The sequence below is a fragment of the Rissa tridactyla genome, chromosome 9, assembly GCF_028500815.1.
Source record: "Rissa tridactyla isolate bRisTri1 chromosome 9, bRisTri1.patW.cur.20221130, whole genome shotgun sequence".
Classification (NCBI taxonomy): Eukaryota; Metazoa; Chordata; class Aves; order Charadriiformes; family Laridae; genus Rissa; species Rissa tridactyla.
Genome location: NC_071474.1, coordinates 27,575,216 through 27,595,647, shown reverse-complemented (window position 1 = coordinate 27,595,647; position 20,432 = coordinate 27,575,216). Strand labels below are relative to the sequence as shown.

The following is a 20,432-nucleotide window of genomic DNA, read 5'->3' as shown; positions in this document are numbered from 1 at the left end:
AGACTCCTATCTGGGTTGTCCTTGTTGGCTGGGGGAATGAGGTGACACCCAGCTGCATATGGAAATATCTGAAGAGGCAGGTGGACTGGGTTGCTGAGACTGTTGTTATGCTTGTCCGTCATCATTGCCGTCTGGTAGCAGTGGTTCCACTGCACAGCTCCTCTGGACTGTTTTCTCCCTTGTTTGGTCATTGGTTCGACATGGGATTTTCTGCTGATATCCCAAAGTCTGTGCCTTGAACTTCCCAGGGGCCTCCTCTACACTACTGCAGCAGGTAGCAGCCCCTTTCTTTCAAAAGGGATTGGCACTCGGGTGAGCGAAAAAGTCCCTGAGTATGAAATTGCAGTGAGTCAAAGCGGAATTACGCAGTCGTCTTGATAGCATCTAAATCTGCTAGCTAAATATTTCCCTCTTAACCTCTGTTGTCTCTACCTGCTGGTACACCAAAGAGGTGATAGAGAGAGAACCAAAGTGTCTAGACTTGCAAGCTTATTAAATGCAGAACAAGGCACTTAATGAAATCCAGCCTACAGATAAGCCCTTTCAAAGAGACCAGAGGAAAGGCATCTGCTTCACCTTAAATGAACGACGAGGCTTTTTGAAATGCTGCACTGAAAACAAAGAGCGTGCGGGGTTCACTGTGTTAGCATGCCTGATGTGGTGCGGGCGTATAGTTAGGTGTGCCGGCCCCTTTGTAGGGTGAGAGACGGCTGCAGGACGGCCGGGTGACATTAAGCGAAGCTGAGCTGGATACCTGTCAAAGCACGAGGCTTCAAAATGGGTGAATTTGGAATGGGTGAAGTCCTTTGGTAGGAAGCCCTGCATGAGCTGGTTTGTTGGTGCTGCATGGTTCTTCCGTCAGCCCCTCGCAGCGTGCCCTGTGCCCGTCTCATCCTGATCTTAGCCCTGGGAATCCTTGGCAGGCAAATCTGGAAGGGGATGTTGGAAGCTGGGTTTGCTGTGCCCAGCCTGTCCCTGGAGGGCGTTTCTCTGCCCTGTACGAAACTAATGAAGGAGAATAAGCAGCCTCCTCAGCTTGTCCCAAAGCCTAATGGCTCTGTCTTTGAGCGTTTGCTAATATCAGATCTCAATCTTCGTTTGCTGCAGACAGAGCTGATTTAGGGATTTTTTTTTTTAATCTTACCTGGGGTGGAAGCAGAGATGAACTGATTACTATCCTCCGTCATTTACCTCTTGGAAGACTTTTAATTACGACTGCTTCTCTCCCTTCAGCCCAGCCACCTGGAGGCTGAAGGCATCCCTTCAGCAGCATTCTTGCCGGTGGCTGGGGCAGGTTGAAGAGTCTCCCCTCTGAGCTCCTCAGACTCTTCTGCAAAAATTCTGGAATGCTGTGCCCTGGACTGCAGTGGTAACTGTGTTTAAGAGCCTGCTGTTGGGTGATCGGCTGCTTGTGGTGTGGTGTTGCCTTCCTTTGGACCTGGTGCTTGGTCATCAGGTCAACTGTGGTCAGTTCTGCCTTGCTCTTTTGAGTTCTTCTTGTCCAACGTAATTTTTCCCGCACTTTTTGATGTAATGTGCCCAAACTACAGGAAGAAGAAAGGATCAAGACCCATATATTTGTCCTGACCTCTAGGGATGAGATTGGAAAAGCACGTGATCGCTTCCAGAGATCTTCCTTTGCCTGGGCCCATGATCCGATTTGAGTGTTCGCAGCTCGTTAGCGCAGCCTCATTGCTAGTAGCTAAATCCATTCCAAGGAAAACAAAGCTGACAGCAAAGGAGCTGTGCACCTTCCTCTGTTTAACAGGGAATCCTCTGTGCTACAGCTGTGCAGAGGGACTCAGCCGGCCATTGCAGAGGCCGAATTCCCTTCACTTTGCTGGTCTCCCAGCCGGTGGGACAGATGTCCCTCGTGCAGGGTCACACATCCCCGTGCTGCCCAAGGCCACTCTGGGATGCAGCTCAAGCAGCAAACCGTGTCCTCCAGCAATTTGGAGTTCTTTGTTGTTGGTTCCCTGGCTGCTAATCTCTCAGCCTTGACATTCAGGTCAGAGAGGAGAGGCAGACCCGTGCTGCTGCCTCCGTTATGTGCTTGACCTTTCCAGCAGTTGCCTCCGCAAAAGGACAGTCGAAGCGGCGGCACGTCCATTGGATGGGGGCTGTGATGCCCCGTGGCTCTTGCAGCGTTGCCATCAGCTGTTGCCGGAGCGCTGTGTGCCGTTGGAACTCTTGCCAGAATTGCTCTGATCTGACACCAAAGCCATACAGAAATGGATTATCTCCTCTTAATCGGGAGCATGGAACAAGCTGCTGATTATCTGTCCCCAGAGGGCTGACCAGAAGTCATTTCGGCTTCTAATGCGTAATGCGACAGTGTCAGATCCTCCTGTGCGTGTTCGGTTTGCAGACGCTGGGAGGAGACTGGAGCTTTGGAGTCCCATATCTTATTTATCCTGTCTAAATATTTGCTTACAGTACAGCTATGTATAGGAGAGCTGGGACTCTTTAGCCTGGAGAAGAGAAGGCCGAGGGGAGACCTTATTAACGTTTACAAGTATCTAAAGGGTGGGTTTAAGGAGGGTGGAGCCATACTGTTTTCAGTGGTGCCCAGTAACAGGACGAGGGGTAATGGGCACGAGCTGGAACATAGGAAGTTCTGATCAAATATGAGGAAAAACTTCTTTATGGTGAGGGTGACAGAGCACTGGAACAGGCTGCCCAGGGAGGTTGTGGAGTCCCTTCTCTGGAGACTTTCAAGACCCACCTGGATGCAGTCCTGAGTGATGTGCTCTGGGCAATCCTGCTTTAGCAGGGGAGTTGGACTAGATGATCTCTAGAGGTCCCTTCCAGCTCTGAAATTCTGTGATTCCGTATGCTCCAGAGGGTCTCTCCTGGTGTAATTTAACCCACTAGCCCAATCCCAGTGTAGCAGTAAGGTATATATCTCCAGCAGTAAGGGAAGTGCTTTTTTAATAAAATAAAAAATCCTTCGGGACTTGTGACATTCCCTGTTGCTAGGTGTTTTCAAGGTGAGGATGTGTTGGTTTTTCTGGCATACGTGATCTCAGATATATTTATGGGCTTCATTGAGAAATTTGTGGGTGAGATCCTCTGGCCGTGTAAGCGTCTCTCTCCGTGACAGTGGCAGCCCTGGGAAAGCCACCAAGCTGTGTGACTGCCGTGACATCTCACGCCACAGAAGCAGCTATAACAGTCAGGGCTTTAAACGTGTGTCGCCATTCCACACGCTCCCCCCCCACCCCCTTTTTTTTTTTCTTATTTTTAAATCTCCTTTGCCTTGTCTCATCTTCACCACTTAGTGCCCTCCCCTTCCCTCTCCCAGGGATTAATAACATTAATAGGATTAATGGTGACATTAAGACTGCGTAAACGCTCCGTCCCATTTATTAAACTCAAACTTTCACCTCTTTTGCCCTTCGAGGCTGAAGTTTTCCACGCCGGGGTCTGTGCTAGCCAAGCAGTGCTCTGGGGAAATGGCTCAGCTGTTCTGTGGATCTGGAGTGGGGACAGGACATAGCGCATAACTCTTCTGCAGCGTTTCCGCTATTCTGTTGCTTCCTAGATAAGATGTTCTTAGGTTTTTTTTCTTATTGAAGGCACCTCCTGAATCTCTCGGAGGACATAACTGCTGTGCCAGGCCTTTTCCGGGGGGAGAAATGATGTTTTACAGGGGGGTTGCAGAGTGAGTGGGGAGGGCTGAGCCTCTGGCAGGCGCCTGCTTCTCCTGGCCCTGCGTTTCACAAATGCTTTTGCTGTTGTGCTTAAACCAAGTCTTGTCCCTTTCTTCTGCTCACTCTGGATTTTGAGGAGGCAAGCACACTTCTGCAAGCCTTGTCATACAGGAATGCCATGTATGAACAGGAGGTGGTCTGTCCCCAGCCGGGCTGACAGTACGTTTGGCATTCCAAGTTTCCAAGCGGCAAGGATTTGTACTAAATGGTACGGCCTGAGCCAGTGTCTGGCTCTATCTATTAAATGCTGAGAGCCCCATTTCCAGTCTACTCCCCCAGACTTTTCCATTAGCGTTTAAGATAAAACAAATACAACAGTGTAAAACAAAACCCCTTTGGGACAATGAGAAGAAAGAAACCAAGCCCCAGCAGCATCCCCGAGACCGTGGTGCGCCCCCACCTTCCCTGTGCGGAGACCGGGCAGAGCGGCCGGGGAGGGACGCCTGTGCCTGGGCTCTGGGTTTGTGTCGGGCAGAGCAGCCACAGCTGTAAATCGTGATCATCCCACGCATCCTTCAGTCATACCAGGGTGCCCTTGATCATCCAGCATGAGCTTTGTGTTACTGCTGGGTGCACAAATACCGATTTACTTCTGGTAACGGATTTGTGGCTGAGTCCGAGTAACTAGTCAGATGGAGCATTGGCCAAATACCTTCCAAACTCTGCTAAAACTGTTGAAAAAGCCCACTTGTAATCTTATCTGGCACAATGAAATCTAAATTAAGAAATAACCCTTAGTTTCCAGCTGCTGTCTCCAGGTAGGATTTAGGTGTGGACATGTGGCTGGGAAGTATTAATAGCTGGGATCGAGACAGGATGAATGAGGGGAAGCTTTTGGTGGTTTCATCTCCGCTGCTCCGGGCATTGCAGAGGCAAAGGGTGAAAGACGAGCCCGCAGGTGCCCAGCCCACCGCTCCTATAGTTAGAATTTGGCAGGCCATCGGGGCGCTCCGCCTTACCGAAATAACTGCCCTTTGGGGACCTTCATCTCCTCTTAACTCTTTTATCGGAAACTACCTGCAAGAGCAGAGACCCAGGGCCTCATCCTGCTCCTGCGCCAGGGTCCCCCGTGCCTGTAGCCCCCAGGACCACAGGGTTAGCCCTGGCTGCTGGGATGTTGGTCACTGCGGGTGTTGTGGCACAGCAGGAGGGCTGAGAGTGGTGGGGGCCCTTTGCTGGTTGCTGTGCTGGAGTTGTTTGTGCTTCTGAATAGATCTGCGTGGTGGAGAGAGCTCTACCATTACAACCCATCTTCTGGTGAGCGCGCTGATGATGACGGCATCGTTAACATGGAAACAATACAGTGGTTTTGCCTATCTGCTCCCACTCGTGTCGAGATGAAGGCACAGGCTCATTCTTCCCTCTCCAGAAAGGGACAGCACCAAACCTCGAACCAACCAGGGCAGAAAACGGTGGGAAGGTCCCTCGCGTTTTGCAGAAGCAGCAGTTGCCTTCTGCTGAGAGCCAGGCCTTGCTTTCGGACCTGTGCTTCCCCGGGGTAGGGATGGAGTGATTGAGGAGAAGCAGGAGGGAGCAACCACCAACACACTTCCTTTAGAAAAGCCCACTTGTGGGCTTTTGTTTGCGCTTTCCCCCTCGCTGCAGCAGTACTGAAACAAATTGTCTGCTGTCTGTGCCATGGAAGCTTGTTTATTCTTTGTTTTCTTTTAACTGGCTCCTCTCCATCTGGAGATTTTTAAGGAGGTACAAAAGCCACTGTGATTTTTAGGCTTGTTTGTTGGCAAGGGTGACGCTCGTCTGACGGTAGCGGGACCAGACCTCTGTTTTGGGAGGCTCAGAAAGATCCTGGGGTCAAGTTGTCTCAGAAGGAGATCTCAAAGTGGGGGAGGCTCCTGCCCCACGTGTGTGTTGGGGGAGATGGGGGAAGAAGATGAGCTTTTGTAACTGTGCAAAGACTTCAGCAATGGGGCAAGCCGCCTTCTCTACAGGCTCGGAGGGATCAAAGAGTCCTCTGGTGTCTTGGGTCCAAGCAGTTCTGCTGTCAAGATTACAGGTAAACTGCTCTTACGCTTTTGATTTTTTTATTATTTTTTTTTTTTTCCTAAAAGCGCAGATATGGGCAGCACACTTTATACTTGGCTACAGGAAATGTGCCCGGTGCTCTCTGGTTACTAATTGCTGTCAGCCAGTCAATGAGCTATTGTTTGTCTGTTTAAAATTAACTCTCTCTTCCTCCTTCCTATGTGCAGCCTTGGGTTGCTCGTGGAGCCCTGGGAGCTGCTGCTGTGGATGCTGGTGGAGCTGATGGCATTTTGGGGTCTTGTGGTGGGCTTAGGGGTGTGATATTCCACCGGTGCAGAGCTGGAGTTATTCTGTTAGCGTTAAATGTACTGTCACGTCTTAGTGTCCAGCCGTTGGCATGCTGGATGGACAATGAAGAGAGGCGGCCCTCACAGGAATAGATCTCGAGGCAAACGTAATGAGATGAGGGGAACTGAGGTAACGGGAACAAGAAAGCCATCCCTGTCCTTCAACAGCACGGATCCTCCTCAAGCTCTGCAACAGCAGTCGTAGGAAGGGAGGCTTGGAAAAATACGTATGTGTGAAATACCTTCGCGAGCGTCCCAGAAAGCTCCTCGGAATGGGAGGGTATGCAGCAGGCAACCTGAAGGAACTGGCTTTCAGATTTTGTGGGTGATGTTTGCTGTTTGGGGTGGGCAGTTGGTGTGCTGGTACCGGATGGACCTGGGTCAGCAGGCTAAAGCAGCTGAGAAATAATAGATGAGCTTGAGGAGTGGGGGCAGTGAACGTTAGCCATGGGAGGAGAGTGGAGGGAAGCACGAGCAAACGGAGGGAAGAGAAGAAGCAGCAGCGAGGGAGGTGTGTTGGGGAAGACTGCCATTGAGTCATGGCCACGAGGAGGAGGAGGAGGATGGAAGAGCTGGGGATGAGGGATCTGCTGCCTGGGGAGGAAGCAGTGTGGGAGCAGCGGGAGAGACCCACTATAGCTGACCCAGTATGGGACGTGTGAGCAGTGATGGGCCCTGGAAATGGAAGGAGGAGGCTGCAAAGGCTGGGCTCATCCTGCTGTGTGGGATGTGGCGGAGCAGGATGGACCAAGAGGGTCCAAGGGCATTTCGGCTGTCGCTGCTTTCCTAATTCATGTTACGTGCAGCGGGATGCGATGTGATGAATTGAATTGCAGACGGTGATCTCCATACTGTTTTTTTCCCCCCCGCTTCCTTTGTTGCTTCTTATTCCTTTAAGGAGCTCGGTCTCAGTGTGATGGTGGTGTGTCCTTCCCTGCTCTTCTGGGCTCCTACCAGCCCTGGGGGGCAGATGAAGATTATGTTCTCAGGCCCTCGAGAAACAAGAAGTTACAGAAATCCTGGGGTTTGGTGGTTGTTTTGTCTCCTCTGAGGCTGGAGCCCAATTGCTGTCACTGGCTTGAAACCTTTCACAAATAAAGTTTGGGGAGATGATGTTGTCCCTCTCAGCTCTCCAAGGTTCACATGTCAGGGCTGTTGCTGTGACACTGGCATGATTTAAGCCTGTACTTCTTCAAACTCTGCAGAAGAGTTCTTCCCATGTCAGTAAGTGCTAACACATGTTTGCAAACAGGACAGAGGAACAGCTTGTGGATTTGCCCTGCCCTTCCTGAGTTCATATTCCATAAACGTGTTAACACTATGTATTCATCGGTTTCTCAACACTTCTGGAAAAATGTTGTTAAGCTATGGTTTGTTTTTCCCTGGTGGAAATTACAAATACGGTATATGCAATAAAGGAAGTGAAGGTATATTAAAAATAATGAGGCACATTTAAAAAAAAAAAAAGTCTCTTTCCTTTGGAGTAGGTGGCATGGCTACGGATGGCTGCGCCTTCGAGGTGAAAAGAGCTGTGAGACATTCGTCTCTTCTTATTTTTTTTTCCTCCAAATTCCTTTTATCTGTCTGGATTGAATTTTGCTTCGCATGGTAGGAGCAGCTGCAGGGTGGAGTTTGCATCCACAGATGCACCTCGGCGAAGGCGCTGGGACGGTGCCGGCACCGGAGCCTTCGGGGCCACGGCTCGGGCAAGAGCGTCCGTCTGGGAATCCATCTCGCTGTTGCGGGCGTTTTATGAGTAAACCATTTTCTGAGAAAATGTAATTAATCTCTTTGTGGCAGTCTTCTCCTGACACACTAGAAAGCATAATTGTCTACACAGACAAGCAAATTAAAGGTTTCGGTAAGACAGACGGTCCTTAATTAATCATAATCTGGACAACATATTAAGAGTATACCCGAAAAGCTGGGTGGCAAATTATCTGAAACTAATTAATTGTGCCCATAAAAATTCAGCATGTTTCCTCTGCAAGCTTGAGCCTGGTTTTATTTATTTTTTAAGGTGTGTTGAGTAATTACGTGTCTACCTGGTGTCTGTTTGCATTGTTAATTTGGAAACCTCAAGGAGAATAAGGCCAGTTGAAAACGCAGCTCTGAACGAAGCAAACCTGGTGCATGGGAAAATGTAGCATGTCTGGTGGCCTTTGGGAGCAGAAGGGCGCATGGTAGCCCTGCTCTGCTTTTGGAAGGACACCAGCACACCTGGACATGGCCAACGGATGGGCATCTGGAGAGCACATTGGCTCAACAGCCTTGCGGAGCTCTTGGATAAGACCCTCTGCCTTTTTTTGCACCGCAGTTAAGGTTTTCTCTGCTCTAAAAAAAGCTGTGGATTCTTGGTGCTGAGCCCTGGGTTGCTCATGGTTTGAGTCTTTGCAGATGCTGGAAGAGGAGCAAGTGGGGTGCCGTTGAGCTGTACTTCATTGTTCTCTGAAATAAATGCGTTTCGTTCCTGAAGATCAGGAAATTAAAGGCAAAACTGAGCACTCAACGGTGGTCGGCTATGGGTTCAGCGCTGACGTCTCCCTTCCTAGGCCGTGGCTGGAGGGGCAGAGGACACTGGTGCCAGCAGTGGTAGGAGGCATCTCAGGCCAGGCAGTTCTGCTGCTTCTTTTGTCACCAGCGTTTTAGGGAAATGCCAAACCTGCCTGTGGGTGAAGAGCAATGTGCCCCTTTGACGTGTTTATCTAATTTCTAGGAGCTGCCTTTGATTTAGGTAGCACCGTGCCCCACAGCAGCAGGCTCTCCTCATCCAAAGCCCCCTCATATGAAAACCCCACTCGTAATATGTCTGAAAATGTTTGCACGAGGAATAGGAAAATGTTGCATCTCTTTTTACTTGAGGAAAGGATATTTTCAGGTGAGACTTAGGAATCCAAGATCAAAAATAATCCGGGGCACAAAAATCCAAGGAAGGGGATATATGGCCTGGAGGTGAGATTTGCCCTGCACCTCGCGGTGGGTGGGGTGATTTGTGTTTCTTCAAGTACCTCGTGCATCCGCAATTGAGAGAAAGGAAAAGTTGTGGATTACTCTGGCGGTGGGAACTGATGTCATGTGGAATCTCCTCAGGGAGGTGCGGTGCCCTCCTGTGCTGGGTTCCTGGCAGGGCCGGTCTGCCCTCAAGCTACAAACAGGTAATACATCTCATTACCTGAAAAAAAAGGATATTGCCAGGTAACTATGGTTATGTTTCCCACTGTGCTGTTTTATAGGAAGGGTTTGTTCAAAAGCGGAGTTTTCTTTGTTGTTGTTGTTGTTTCCAGGACTCTTATTGCAGAAATACCAGATATGTCACATCCAGTCTTTTTTAACTGTTTCAAGACGTCTCTAGGCTTTCCCTGAACGTTGGGCATTGAAATTCTTCACTGAAATTCAAACGTGTTAAAAGAATAAACAGAGCCCAGAGCTGTAGGTTGCCTGACTGCAGATTACTGCATTTTCTATCTCTAAGTTAATTGCATTGGAAATGCCATCTTCCTTTGAGCATCAAAGTTGGGAGCATCCACAGAATTTATTTGGCAATCCGGGCGAATTTTAAACTTTCTTCTTAGGGTTGGGAAAGGTTTTGTGGCTCTGGTCCTGCTGGACTGCGCTCTATGGATGGCAGCGCTGGTACCTTCACCCCTGCTCGTGTCCCTCCTGCGCATCACCCCAAGCGAGAAGATGGCTTTGCATCAGCAGGATGTAGCCGAGATGGGTTGAAGCAGTAAAATGTGGACTTGCTCCCATTTCTTGGACCAGAGCCGGTTGAGCCAAGTTAGCCCAGTGCCTTGTCCGTCCTTTCCGTGTAGCCCAGACATCTCTCCACGTTCTTCTGCTCTCAGCCGGGAGAACCAGGGAGACCTTCACAAGCCACGTGCAGCTCCCACGGGTCAGTTTGTGAAGCCCTTCCCGGCGCTGTGTGTGTTGCTTGCGCCTGTTTGTCGACAGAGGGGCCAGCCCTTGTCCTGGGAGTTTAAACAAGATAACCGGGAGGAAAAAGAGAGCCTGCCATCCCTCCGGATAGCGGCGTCTCGGAGAGCACTGGCGAAGTATGATTTGTCGGCTGTGAAAAATGTTTGCGTTTGACAGCTTTTCACGGGAAGGCTGTCAGAGTGATAATTTAATGAGTACAGATTGCTTGCACCACAGCTGTAAAACGTGCTTTTTACAGTGCTGTAAAATAAGCAGCCGAGGCCTTTGTGTGTTTGCTTTGTTTGAGAACAAGTCAACTTCGAATACAAATGAAGGGTGGTCATTTATTTTACCCAGCAAACAGTCAAGACGTAAGAGAGGAACCTGCCATTTTTCTTCTTGTTGGTGGCAAGGTTAATGCTGGGTTACGTTGGTGTTTGCTAATCAGCTTGTTTCTGTGAAGGGGAGAATTAATATCTAATTAGATGTAGGGAGTTACTAGTCAGATTAGCATTTAAGTCATAAAAAGGACTTTTGGGCTTTCTTCTCTTCGTTGCAGACATCTATGCCTGTGGTTTGTGCAGAAAAAGCTTAACATTCCTTCCTGTGCCCGGGCTGGTTTCTCGATGGGGAGACAGAAACTGAGGATGCAGGTGTGCGGTATGCGGACACCTGGAGTAAAACCGAGCTCTGTATCTCACTTCATGCCTGCTGCTGACTGAGTTAGGAGTGCCGGGCATCGCATAGAGGAAGATGTTGCCGTGCAGGTCCCCCTGCTGGCTCCATCACTGCTTGTTGGCCCCCCTCAGTGTCCCTCCTCCCCACCTCACCCCCACCTCCAGGAGCTTCCAGGTGCCAGCGAGGCCACCCATGGGCCAAGCCACCGGCACCGGTCACCGGGACATCCCATCGGCGCGGTTCAGGGATGCAGGGGAGTGCTGGTGGGGAGGCTGTGTGGGACGTGGGGCAGGAGGGGAGGTGCTGGCTCTGGCCTCCCTTCTTGTTTGGAAAGGGGCACTTGAGAAGGGGTGTTTGTTGGCTGAGAAGACACCGGCTGGTGCCTGAGCAGGGACAATGGCTTTGCACCTGTGTGGTGCCTCCTGCAGCAGTGCTGTGCTGGGGTTTTGGAAGTGGTTTTGGTGGGAAGTTCTCGTTTCCTTTATTTACCTTCCTTTTGGGCAAGGAAAAGCTGCTGGCTGGAAGACTGCAGGTGCACAGGTATTTGCTGCTAATTAGGTTGCCTTTTTCTTTCCCCAGGATAATTAATGAACATACCTGGTTCTAGCCCACATGAAAAAAATGCTAAGAGATGAAGTGCTCTAAAGCCTGGATACGGTTTATTCAACTTCCACTTTGGAGTGTAACCAATAAAATGAGTCTGGGCAGGAGAATGAATTGGTTACGCTAGTATGGATGTATTACTTGAGATAACTTTCCTGGCTTAAAGCATTGCTTCGGGTTCCTTTAGACTGGTGGTTGGAAGTGTTTAGTAGATTTCCCATCAATATCATTTCAAAATCGAATTCTTTTTGAAGAGTTTGCTGATGCGTCTGCCAGCTCTTGTGCCTGGCACAAAAGTATTTAAGTGCACAACTTATTTGGTGATGCTAAAAGGTCTGAGCAAAGGAAGGAAGTGACCCTTCAAAATGATGAAGTGAATTAGAAATTAATATACACCAAGCTAATCTCTATAGTATAAACTCAACAGAAAAAAAATCTTCCTGGAGAGGAAATGCCAGTCATGGGAACAAAAGTGGAGGTTCCTGCTGATATTGGACAGAGGACGTGTCGGGTGTTTGAAATCAATCTCTTCTTCCCTGGATCATTTCTCATGTGCTCCTAAGAGGCTGCATTATATACAGCCATGTCAGGCCCCGAGCCCCATGACTTTGTTCGTCAGGAACTCGAGGAATGTTTCAGTTTTTCCAGAAAATGTTTTCTGTGTTAGGCTTTGTTTGTACTGGAGCACTTTGAAGACGAAAATCTGAACTTCAGCATACTTGTAATACGTTTTAACAAGGTTTAAATTCACACCGGGCCAAAATATTCTCACCCCCTCCCCCCTTCTAACAACTTCTGGCTCTAAACGTTACTCCTTTAAGGATTAAAAAAAAACACAGAGGCATGTTTTATTAAAAAATATTTATTGGATATGAGTCACGGAAAGGCAGAGGTCAGAATCTGCAATTGCTGGTGGCATGCATAAAATAATACAGTTCCTGGCCCACGCGATGCGCGGTGGTGGAGAGGCTGCCCCCGCGTCCCAGGGTGCCAGCGTCCCCATGGTGGCTTGTCCTGGTGGCACCTACCCTTGCTCTCCTTACCTCCTTCACAAGGTAACGTAGCATGGAGTTATGTTCCAAGTGGCCCAAATGCAGCTGACTTAAAGGACCCCTCCCATATTGTTTATTTTATTTTAGCTCACCTACACCAAATCTCCAAGGCAAAGGCGGTGCAGCAGGGTGTCTTTGCTTGGACAGACGTGCCAAGGCTTGGGTGGCACTGTCTTGGCTGGGGATGTTCTTTAAACTGACCTGGCAGATGCATCTGACGTGCCAGGCGTTGTCAGGTTAGCTCTTCATTAGCGTCGGAGACATACGTGGCACTGCCAAGATGCGGTGACAGCGCTTCGGCAGCGGCCCTTCCCTGGCACTGGGCTGCCTGGTGTGCTGGGAGGGTGAACCCCAGCGGGGATCTGCTTTTTGAAAGCCATGAAACCCAAGGGTCCTTTGTCATCTGAAAAATCTTTGTCCTTCTTGTGCCAAGTGTTTAGCCCTTGGATTTTCAGCAAATTTTGGCTTAATTGTGGGGTTTTTTGGTACTGCCACGAACATCTGAAGCCCCATTTGCAATCAGGACCGATTAGGTACTTAGAGACAGGCCCTGTCCTGAGAGCTGACCACCTTGCAAGATGGGAGAATGAACCTGCAGGTAGATTTTTGGGTTCGCTTTTAAAATGTATTAAAATTTCTTAATTTTTGAGGCTTGTTTATCATCGTTTCGGAAAATGAATTGACAAGAACTGAAAGAACCTATTTGTGCAAAACATCTGTTTAGCAAAAAAAAAAACCAGACAATTTTTTTTCTTTCTGATAGTTTTGTGCTTTGAAATTACTTCTTTTAAGACGGCTGAATGGTAACACAAGAAATTAGCTTTTTTTTCTTTTTCATTTTGCTGACTTTTGTCACAGTATTCAGGTGTGCATCAAAAGAGATTTCACTCATGCAAGTCTTTGAATCTGGAAAGAGGTTGAGGGGGGTTGGTTTATGAAGAGTAATCAAGAATTTGGAGATATATCAATAGTTTGAAAATTTTTAGGGAGTCTTAACTTTCCATTTCATTTGGGTGATGGTCTCATTATGCTGAATTTCCCAGTTAAGCAATGGTAGTGGTTATAGCAGTGTGCGTACACGCAACCCAATGGCCATGTTTACCGTGTCTTCTCTACCTTTTTTCTAGAGTTCTTCAAAGAACTTCTCGAAAACGCGGAGAAGTCGCTGAACGACATGTTTGTGCGGACGTACGGCCGTTTGTACATGCAGAACTCGGAGCTGTTCAAGGACCTCTTCGTGGAGCTGAAGCGGTACTACGTGGGTGGCAACGTCAACCTGGAGGAGATGCTCAATGAGTTCTGGGCGCGCTTGCTGGAGCGCATGTTCCGGCTGGTCAACCCCCAGTACCACTTCACAGATGAGTACCTTGAGTGCGTCAGCAAGTACACCGAGCAGCTGAAGCCCTTCGGGGATGTGCCGCGGAAGCTCAAGCTACAAGTGACGCGAGCGTTTGTGGCCGCCCGCACCTTTGCGCAGGGCCTTGCCGTCGCGAGGGACGTCGTGAGCAAAGTGTCTGCGGTGAGCTCCATCTTGTGATTATTCCTATGTCCCATGGACTCGTGATGGGTAGCGTCTTTCCCTGTTGTCCTCACTAGGTACCTAAAGGCGTTGGTGGCAGTTGGGTGCAGGTGGGACCAAACTCCAACTATGTAGGCTGTGCCGTTGCATGGTAGAGTCACGTTGCGGGGACACCACCATGCAGTGCTGCAGCTTGGATGTTCCCCGGACTGATGCTGTCCCACCTGTCTAGGGAACAGCAACAGGCAGGAAATTAAACACCTTCTGCAGTGGAATTAACCATGTTTGCTTGTGTAATGGCTGTATCTTCTTGATACTGCCTTCCAATTACAGTGAGTCATGGATGTTGTGGGCATCTATTACGGAGCAGCTGATGATTCGTTCCTTACTCCCAGGCGCGGGGAGAGGCTGTTGAGCAAACAGTACTTCTATGATAACAGCAACCCAGAGCCATATGCGCAGGGAAGGAGCCGGTTGTACTTGGTGCCACACACACAGCAGGAGTTAGACCTCAGACTTTTATAGTAAAGTCACTTTTTGCGGGGGTCAAACACGTGTCATGTGTTGGTCACTCAAGTATTTACCTCCCTCTTCTTATAAACTGCTTTGGAGTGGTTTAACTGGGGTGACTTTTTTTTTTTTCTTTTGATGTGAAATTTGTCTTTAATTTTAAAGCCTGAGTTGTATGGTATAAGGAACGGGTGTATTCGATAATCCCTTAAAGTGATGGTGTAAGATAACAAATATTAGTGATTTCCTTTTAACAAACTCGGCTCGTTTCCTGTGGGCTGTAGAAGAGTTAGTATAATCATTTGATGGGGCAGAGAGAGGTTTACTTTCTCCCTACCTGGTTACAGAGTAATAAAAGGGCAGGCAGTAGTTTGAATTACCGTAAGTGCCAGGAAAGAGTTGGGGGGGAGGAAAAAAAGTCGTAGTAAAGCAGAAAAGAATAGCTGTTCAGGTGCTCTTAGGAGCTGAATGCAATTTTGGAGGCAGCACAAGCAGCATCGTTAAGTGAGATAATCACTCAAATTGCGTTGACTTACAGGGATAATATTAAAATACTGTCTCTCTGGAAAGAAAGAAAAACTGCTTCCACGTTAATTTTTCTTGAAGAGAACCAAAAAAAACCAGCCTGCGGTAAGCCTGCCTGTGTGCGATAGGGCAGAGAATATTAGCAAGGGAAGAGCTGCCATATTAATATATGCAGGCTCCAGGAACGTGGTGTAAGTCAGCGGTGGCAGGTTTGCGTCCGTGGGCACTCTGAGTCCCCATTTAATAGTGATAACTCTGGCAAGGGACATGTCTGGGCACCGCTGGTTGAGGATGGGTGTTGTGGAGCTCCCTGGGTGACACGTGGGGTACCTCTTAGGAGAGCAGAACATCCTCCAGCCCTGGGGACGCCATCCTGTGGTGGGAAGGAGATGGAGGAGGGAGGGTCGGTGCTGGGTGAAGCCAAGCGTTGTCACTCCATGTCGGGTCGCTGGCCAAGCCTGCCGACCTCTTGGTTGGGGTTTCAAATTTGGTGACTCTTGTTTCTGGCTGCGTTAGCGTTGTGGTAGATATTGTGGTCAGAAAGAAAAGGAAAAAGGGTTTTCACCGTTGGAGGGTGTGGGTGAAGTATTCGGGTGGGAGGTCCGTCCGCTAAGACCCAGTACAGTTATCAGGAATGTGCAATCACTCGATAGGCAGTAAATGTGCATGGGTGAGGGATCGTGTTTATGCTCCATCTGCTCAGAATTCATCAAAACGTCTCCAGACTTGACACGGGACCACGAGGGCTACGGTCCCCGCATCTGTTACGAATCAGAGTCGTGAACCTGAGGTGGTGTCGTGATTTCTCTTTCCCTTTTGAAGATCCTAGAGTGTAGAGTTGCCTTCAGCTCTAGAATTAATTGCTCAAGTGTGGAAGGTTACCCAGAGAGACCCACTCAGCTGCAAAAATAGCTCACACGCCGTGGACGATCACAGTCACCGCACTTTCCACTTCAGTTTCACCAGTTGCGCTGGAAATCCTGCAACAGCTTCACTTCTCGAAATGGCAGCAAACGTCCCTGCTGCTTGAGTACCGCAGCTTCAGTGGCAGCAGCGGAAGGAATAATAGCCTTTTCTATAGTGTTTTAATCTCATGCAGTAGAAATCTAACGTCACGTTTCTGCAAGACACAACGCGAAATTCTATACACGAGTTTAGAAGCTGATGGTTTTATGCCTGCTGCTTTGCGGTTGTGTTTGCGCGGTTGGTACATTACATATAGATTAGCCCGGCTTTGCTGAGCTCTATATAATGACTCTATTGACTTTGGTTCCTTATTATTTTTACTCGGGAGTTGTAGCGGGATGACTGCTTATACCAGGGATTAACTTGAGGGATAAATCTTCTATTCTTCTTTATGAAGAAAATGTCTAAAGTAATGCAAATTAGTTTTACTTTTAACGTGTTTTGTAACAAGCGAGTTAAAAACATTGAATTGAAAATCCTCAGGAGGAGAAATAAAAACTAGTGCAAGACCCAGCTGCTTTTTGCTTTCCCGGGGTGCTATCAGGAGAGCAAAGAGCACTCTACAGTAGAACAACCTTGATGGCTTTTTAATGACCCTGTATATTTTTACGTCTTCACTCGGGAGATGCGTTTTGAAAGGTATTGTTCTTGCCTGAGTTTGGGAGTAAAGGGGAGAAAGAAGAGAGAATACTGAAGAGCTGCAAGGATGCTTGATTTCTGAGCCAGAATGCTAGGAAATTACTTTAATTCGGCAATGGGATGGATTGGAAGCCCTCGGAAGCCGTGTGCTGCAGCCCAAGCAGACAAAGCAGAGAAAGCACTGACTTTTTTCCAGCTGTGTCTAAAAACCACAATTTTGATGCTCAGGTCTTCATCCCTCAAATTCCCTCCTTTGGACCCAAAAAAGTACAGAATTCTCCGGATTGGTCCTGAACAGCAGATCCGAGAAGAAAACCCAGGGCGCCGTTTCTGCCCTCTGGAGACATGTCCTGTGTCTGAGGTGGGCAGCGAGGGGCTGGGGGCCTCGAGCGCTTCCCTCTGCCACCGGCAGACGCCGGGCGCTTTCTCTGACCTCCCTGCCCTTGCCTTCGGGAGACGGAAACCTGCCCATCCCCTAATCGCTCATCAAGCACTAAAATCAGCCGAGTTAAATTGCAGCCAGCAGTGACATTTCCTGCCCCAGCCAGGGGTGGTAAAAAGGAGCAAATACAACCCAGAGCCTAAAGTGACCGAAAAAGGATGAGAACCTCCAACTGGGCAGTTCTCAAGCTGCAGAGATGTTCCCTTAATGAGTTACATGCGATTAAACCCTCAGCCCAGTTAAGGGTCGTGACACCTTTGAGGGCAAAGTGTTGGGTGCCGGTCAACTCCAGGTATGGGATGGAGGTGCCCATTGTGGGGGGAGAAGGTGGTGGTGGTGAAGTTGAGGAGTGAGCCCCCTGACCGCAGTTTGTAGGGTCGTAGGGAGCCTGCTTGACCCAAGGACTGGGAGAGGAGGTCTGGCTGGAGGTCAGCAGCGGAGGGGCGTGAAGGACAAAGCGTGCAGCCACACGACACCAAATCCCCACATTCGTGTTGCCGTCTCTCCCCAGAGCTGCAGGTGGGTGTGTGCGGATGGGACCTCCTGCAGTTCTGGCGGTGGTGAGGGTTTTCTGCAGCCCCCCCAGGAGACTTATGCGATGAACTTTTGTTTTGGGGTTCTTTTACCCCTTTTCCCTCTTGCCTGTGTGTCCGATTGTTTGAGGAACTGCTGGGAGCTCTGGAAGCTCCCAAATCACCTCCCCAACAAGGATTTGCATGCTGAAAGCCACACGTGGTGCAGTTGCCACCAAAGCAGCTGGGCTGCTGGAAAGGGGCTTCCAGCCTGTCCTTGGGAACCCTGGGAAAGGCAGCAGCTTCAGAGTTGTATGCAAGAAGTGGTGTTTAATTTGGAAGTACAGGTGGGAGCCGTGTGAAACAATGCACAGCTTCATATGAAGAATATGCCTACCTTCTCATTTGCCGGTCCTCAAGAGACACAAGCAGTGGAGAGGAAGGTGCTGGAGATGTTTGCGGTGCCGGGAGGAGCGTGGTGTCGGCGTTTCTTCCCTAATGAAGTGTGAAGATAGCAGCCAAGGAGGGAACTTTCTTCAAACAGATGGAGGGGAATTGCAGAGGGGACAGGTGATTGCATTCCCACGGCTGTCCCAAACCTGGAGTGAGAGCCCGGTGGCTTTTTAACCCCTTTTGCTCTGTGCTGCCTCATCCCTAACGAGGCATCCGTGGAGCACAAGTTAAAGCTCTGGACCTACCTAAACTAACATTCCGTTGGCCTGCATGAGCTCCCTTCCCTCCAGCTGCATCCCCTGGAGCGTGGCTCCTGCCTTTTTTGGGGTGGATGCTGAATGTGGGCCAGGCATTAGCTTAGGAGAAGCAGTGATGAAAATAATAAAGCAATGAACGAAAAAGAATTAAGGCCTGTATTGTCAAAAATATCAGGCCACTGAGCTCCCATTTCACTAAATGTTGTAATTGCCATTCGAGAGAGCAAAGGTTCAGTCTTTGCCCTTGGTTTGATTAAGGGGAATGGGACCTTAATTTTTCTTCAGGAAGAAGTTTGCGTTCCTTAGAGCCCCTTCCAGTCCCTAAAGGGGCTCCAGGAAAGCTGGGGATGGACTCTGGATCAGGGAGGGGAGCCATGGGATGAGGGGGAATGGTTTTCAACTGGAAGAGGGGAGATTTAGATGAGATCTGAGGAAGAAATTCTTCGCTGTGAGGGTGGTGAGCCACTGGCCCAGGTTGCCCAGAGAAGCTGTGGCTGCCCCATCCCTGGAGGGGTTCAAGGCCAGGCTGGACGGGGCTTGGAGCAACCTGGTCTGGTGGGAGGTGTCCCTGCCCAGGGCAGGGGGGTGGAACTAGATGGTCCTTAATGTCCCTTCCAACCCAAACCATTCCATGATTCCTATATCCAACGAAGCTGGGCAGCCTTCAGGCAAGAGCAAACTCTCCCAGAGAAGCACCAGAAATGAAACGTGTTCCTTGCATGCATTGTGAGGAGACGGGGGGCAGATGCTGCTGCTTCATGGGCTACTGAGAACCAGCCCAAAGAGCCGAGGAGCCCTTTTCGCGCTGCAGAAGGACCTCCAAAGAATCACTGCTGCCCTGGCAGCGAGTTACAAGCCATGGGGCCAGACTGAGGGGCTGCCGTGCACAAGGACGGTGCTTTCCACGTGCCAAGGGCGAACATCAATGCAGAAAACAATACCAAGCACTTCTCCACATCAAAGATGACCCTGAGAAGACCTGCCAAGAATGTGGCTGCATCTGCCTCCGCTCCAGCCATCTGAGGGTCTGCGTTAGGCGTAGCCTTCAAAGCATGCTCGAGCGGCAATCGTCGCGGATTTAACGTGCTGCGAGCGCGCGTGGACGCGGCTGCGGGTTTGGAGCTGATGGCATCATGCAGGAGAGTTTCAGTCCACTGAGTTTGCTTTGGTTTTTTTTCTTTCTTTTTCTTTTTTTGCCTCTCTCCACACTGTGGTTCTGCTGCTGATTTTGAAAACAATGTGAGGGATAAGTTAAGGAAGTTTTTTGGGTGTAGCTGCCAAGATAAATGTTCTTGCTGTTCTACGTATTAAAGCAAACAGAACGCTCCTAATTATCTACTGTGTCTCTGAGTCGGGGAGAGGCAGGTGCTTTGGGTAACAAGCTTTGTTGGAAGGGCACGTTGGTCCTGAGGGCGCTGAGAGCGGGAGATGCTGACCCTGGTGTTGCTCCATAAGTGGTCGGTGGAAAAGGTGTCTGCTTGGCACCCTGAGGTGCCCTCTGCTCTGCATGGGGAGACAAGCACACGGTGCTCCGCTTTTGACACACTGATGTTAAGGCCGAGCGGGTTGAGTGACTGGGGGTGTGATTCTCAGGAGCTCTGCCATTGCTCTCTGGCAGTGTCGCATCCAGCTAGGGGTGGAAAGCAAGCTACGAGTCGGAAATCAAGCGTAAATGTTGTCTTGAACTCTTCCTCACACAAGATAACGCTGCGGCAGACATTGCCATGGGTGGGGAGCACCAACGGGACACAGGGCCCTGCAGTTCCCAAGTTTCACTCCTAAATGCGCTCCCTTGTGCAAGACCTCAGGGGCCCAAATCTGTGGTTGAACCAGATGCTTTCTAAATTATTCATGCGCTAGCACCGGGCCAGCAGAATTGGTTAAATGCGTAGTTAATTCCACAACACTTTCATTGGAATATTTGGGGTGGGGAAGCAAACCAAGAGCCGCCCGGAGTGATCTCCTGCTTCACAGTGAGCAGAGCGTCTGGCCCGGCGTGTGCCAAGATGATGCTCTTGCACAACACTGAGGGAAGGAAAAAATGATGCAAGTAAGGTTGTGTTGGTCCCAAAACTCGATGGCGCTTTGCTTGTTGTCCAAATTGGGGCTGCTCACCTGGAGCATCCCGCAGTCCTTCAGTTAGCTTTGGAGTTAATTTTTGAAGTAATGAAACTGGCTTTCTGTGTCACTGGAGAAGTTACTCCTCCAGTCTTCCTTATCCAGTATTGCCCAAATTCAGTTATTTTCCAAAGAAAACACAGTATAAATCAAAAGTAGTTTCACTGCATTTATTTTCAAATTGTTGGATTTTTATGTAT

The 20,432-nt window shown here is 49.3% G+C and overlaps 1 protein-coding gene across 1 annotated transcript in view; it reads left to right on the top strand.

Moving 5' to 3' along the window:
- The window catches only part of GPC4 (glypican 4), a 70,237-nt gene that overhangs the window by 33,614 nt on the left and 16,191 nt on the right, over window positions 1-20,432 (top strand). Inside the window, exon 3 of the mRNA XM_054214599.1 lies at window positions 13,419-13,810. Within this exon, the coding sequence (XP_054070574.1) occupies window positions 13,419-13,810 (392 nt within the window). The remainder of the gene's footprint in view (window positions 1-13,418; window positions 13,811-20,432) is intronic.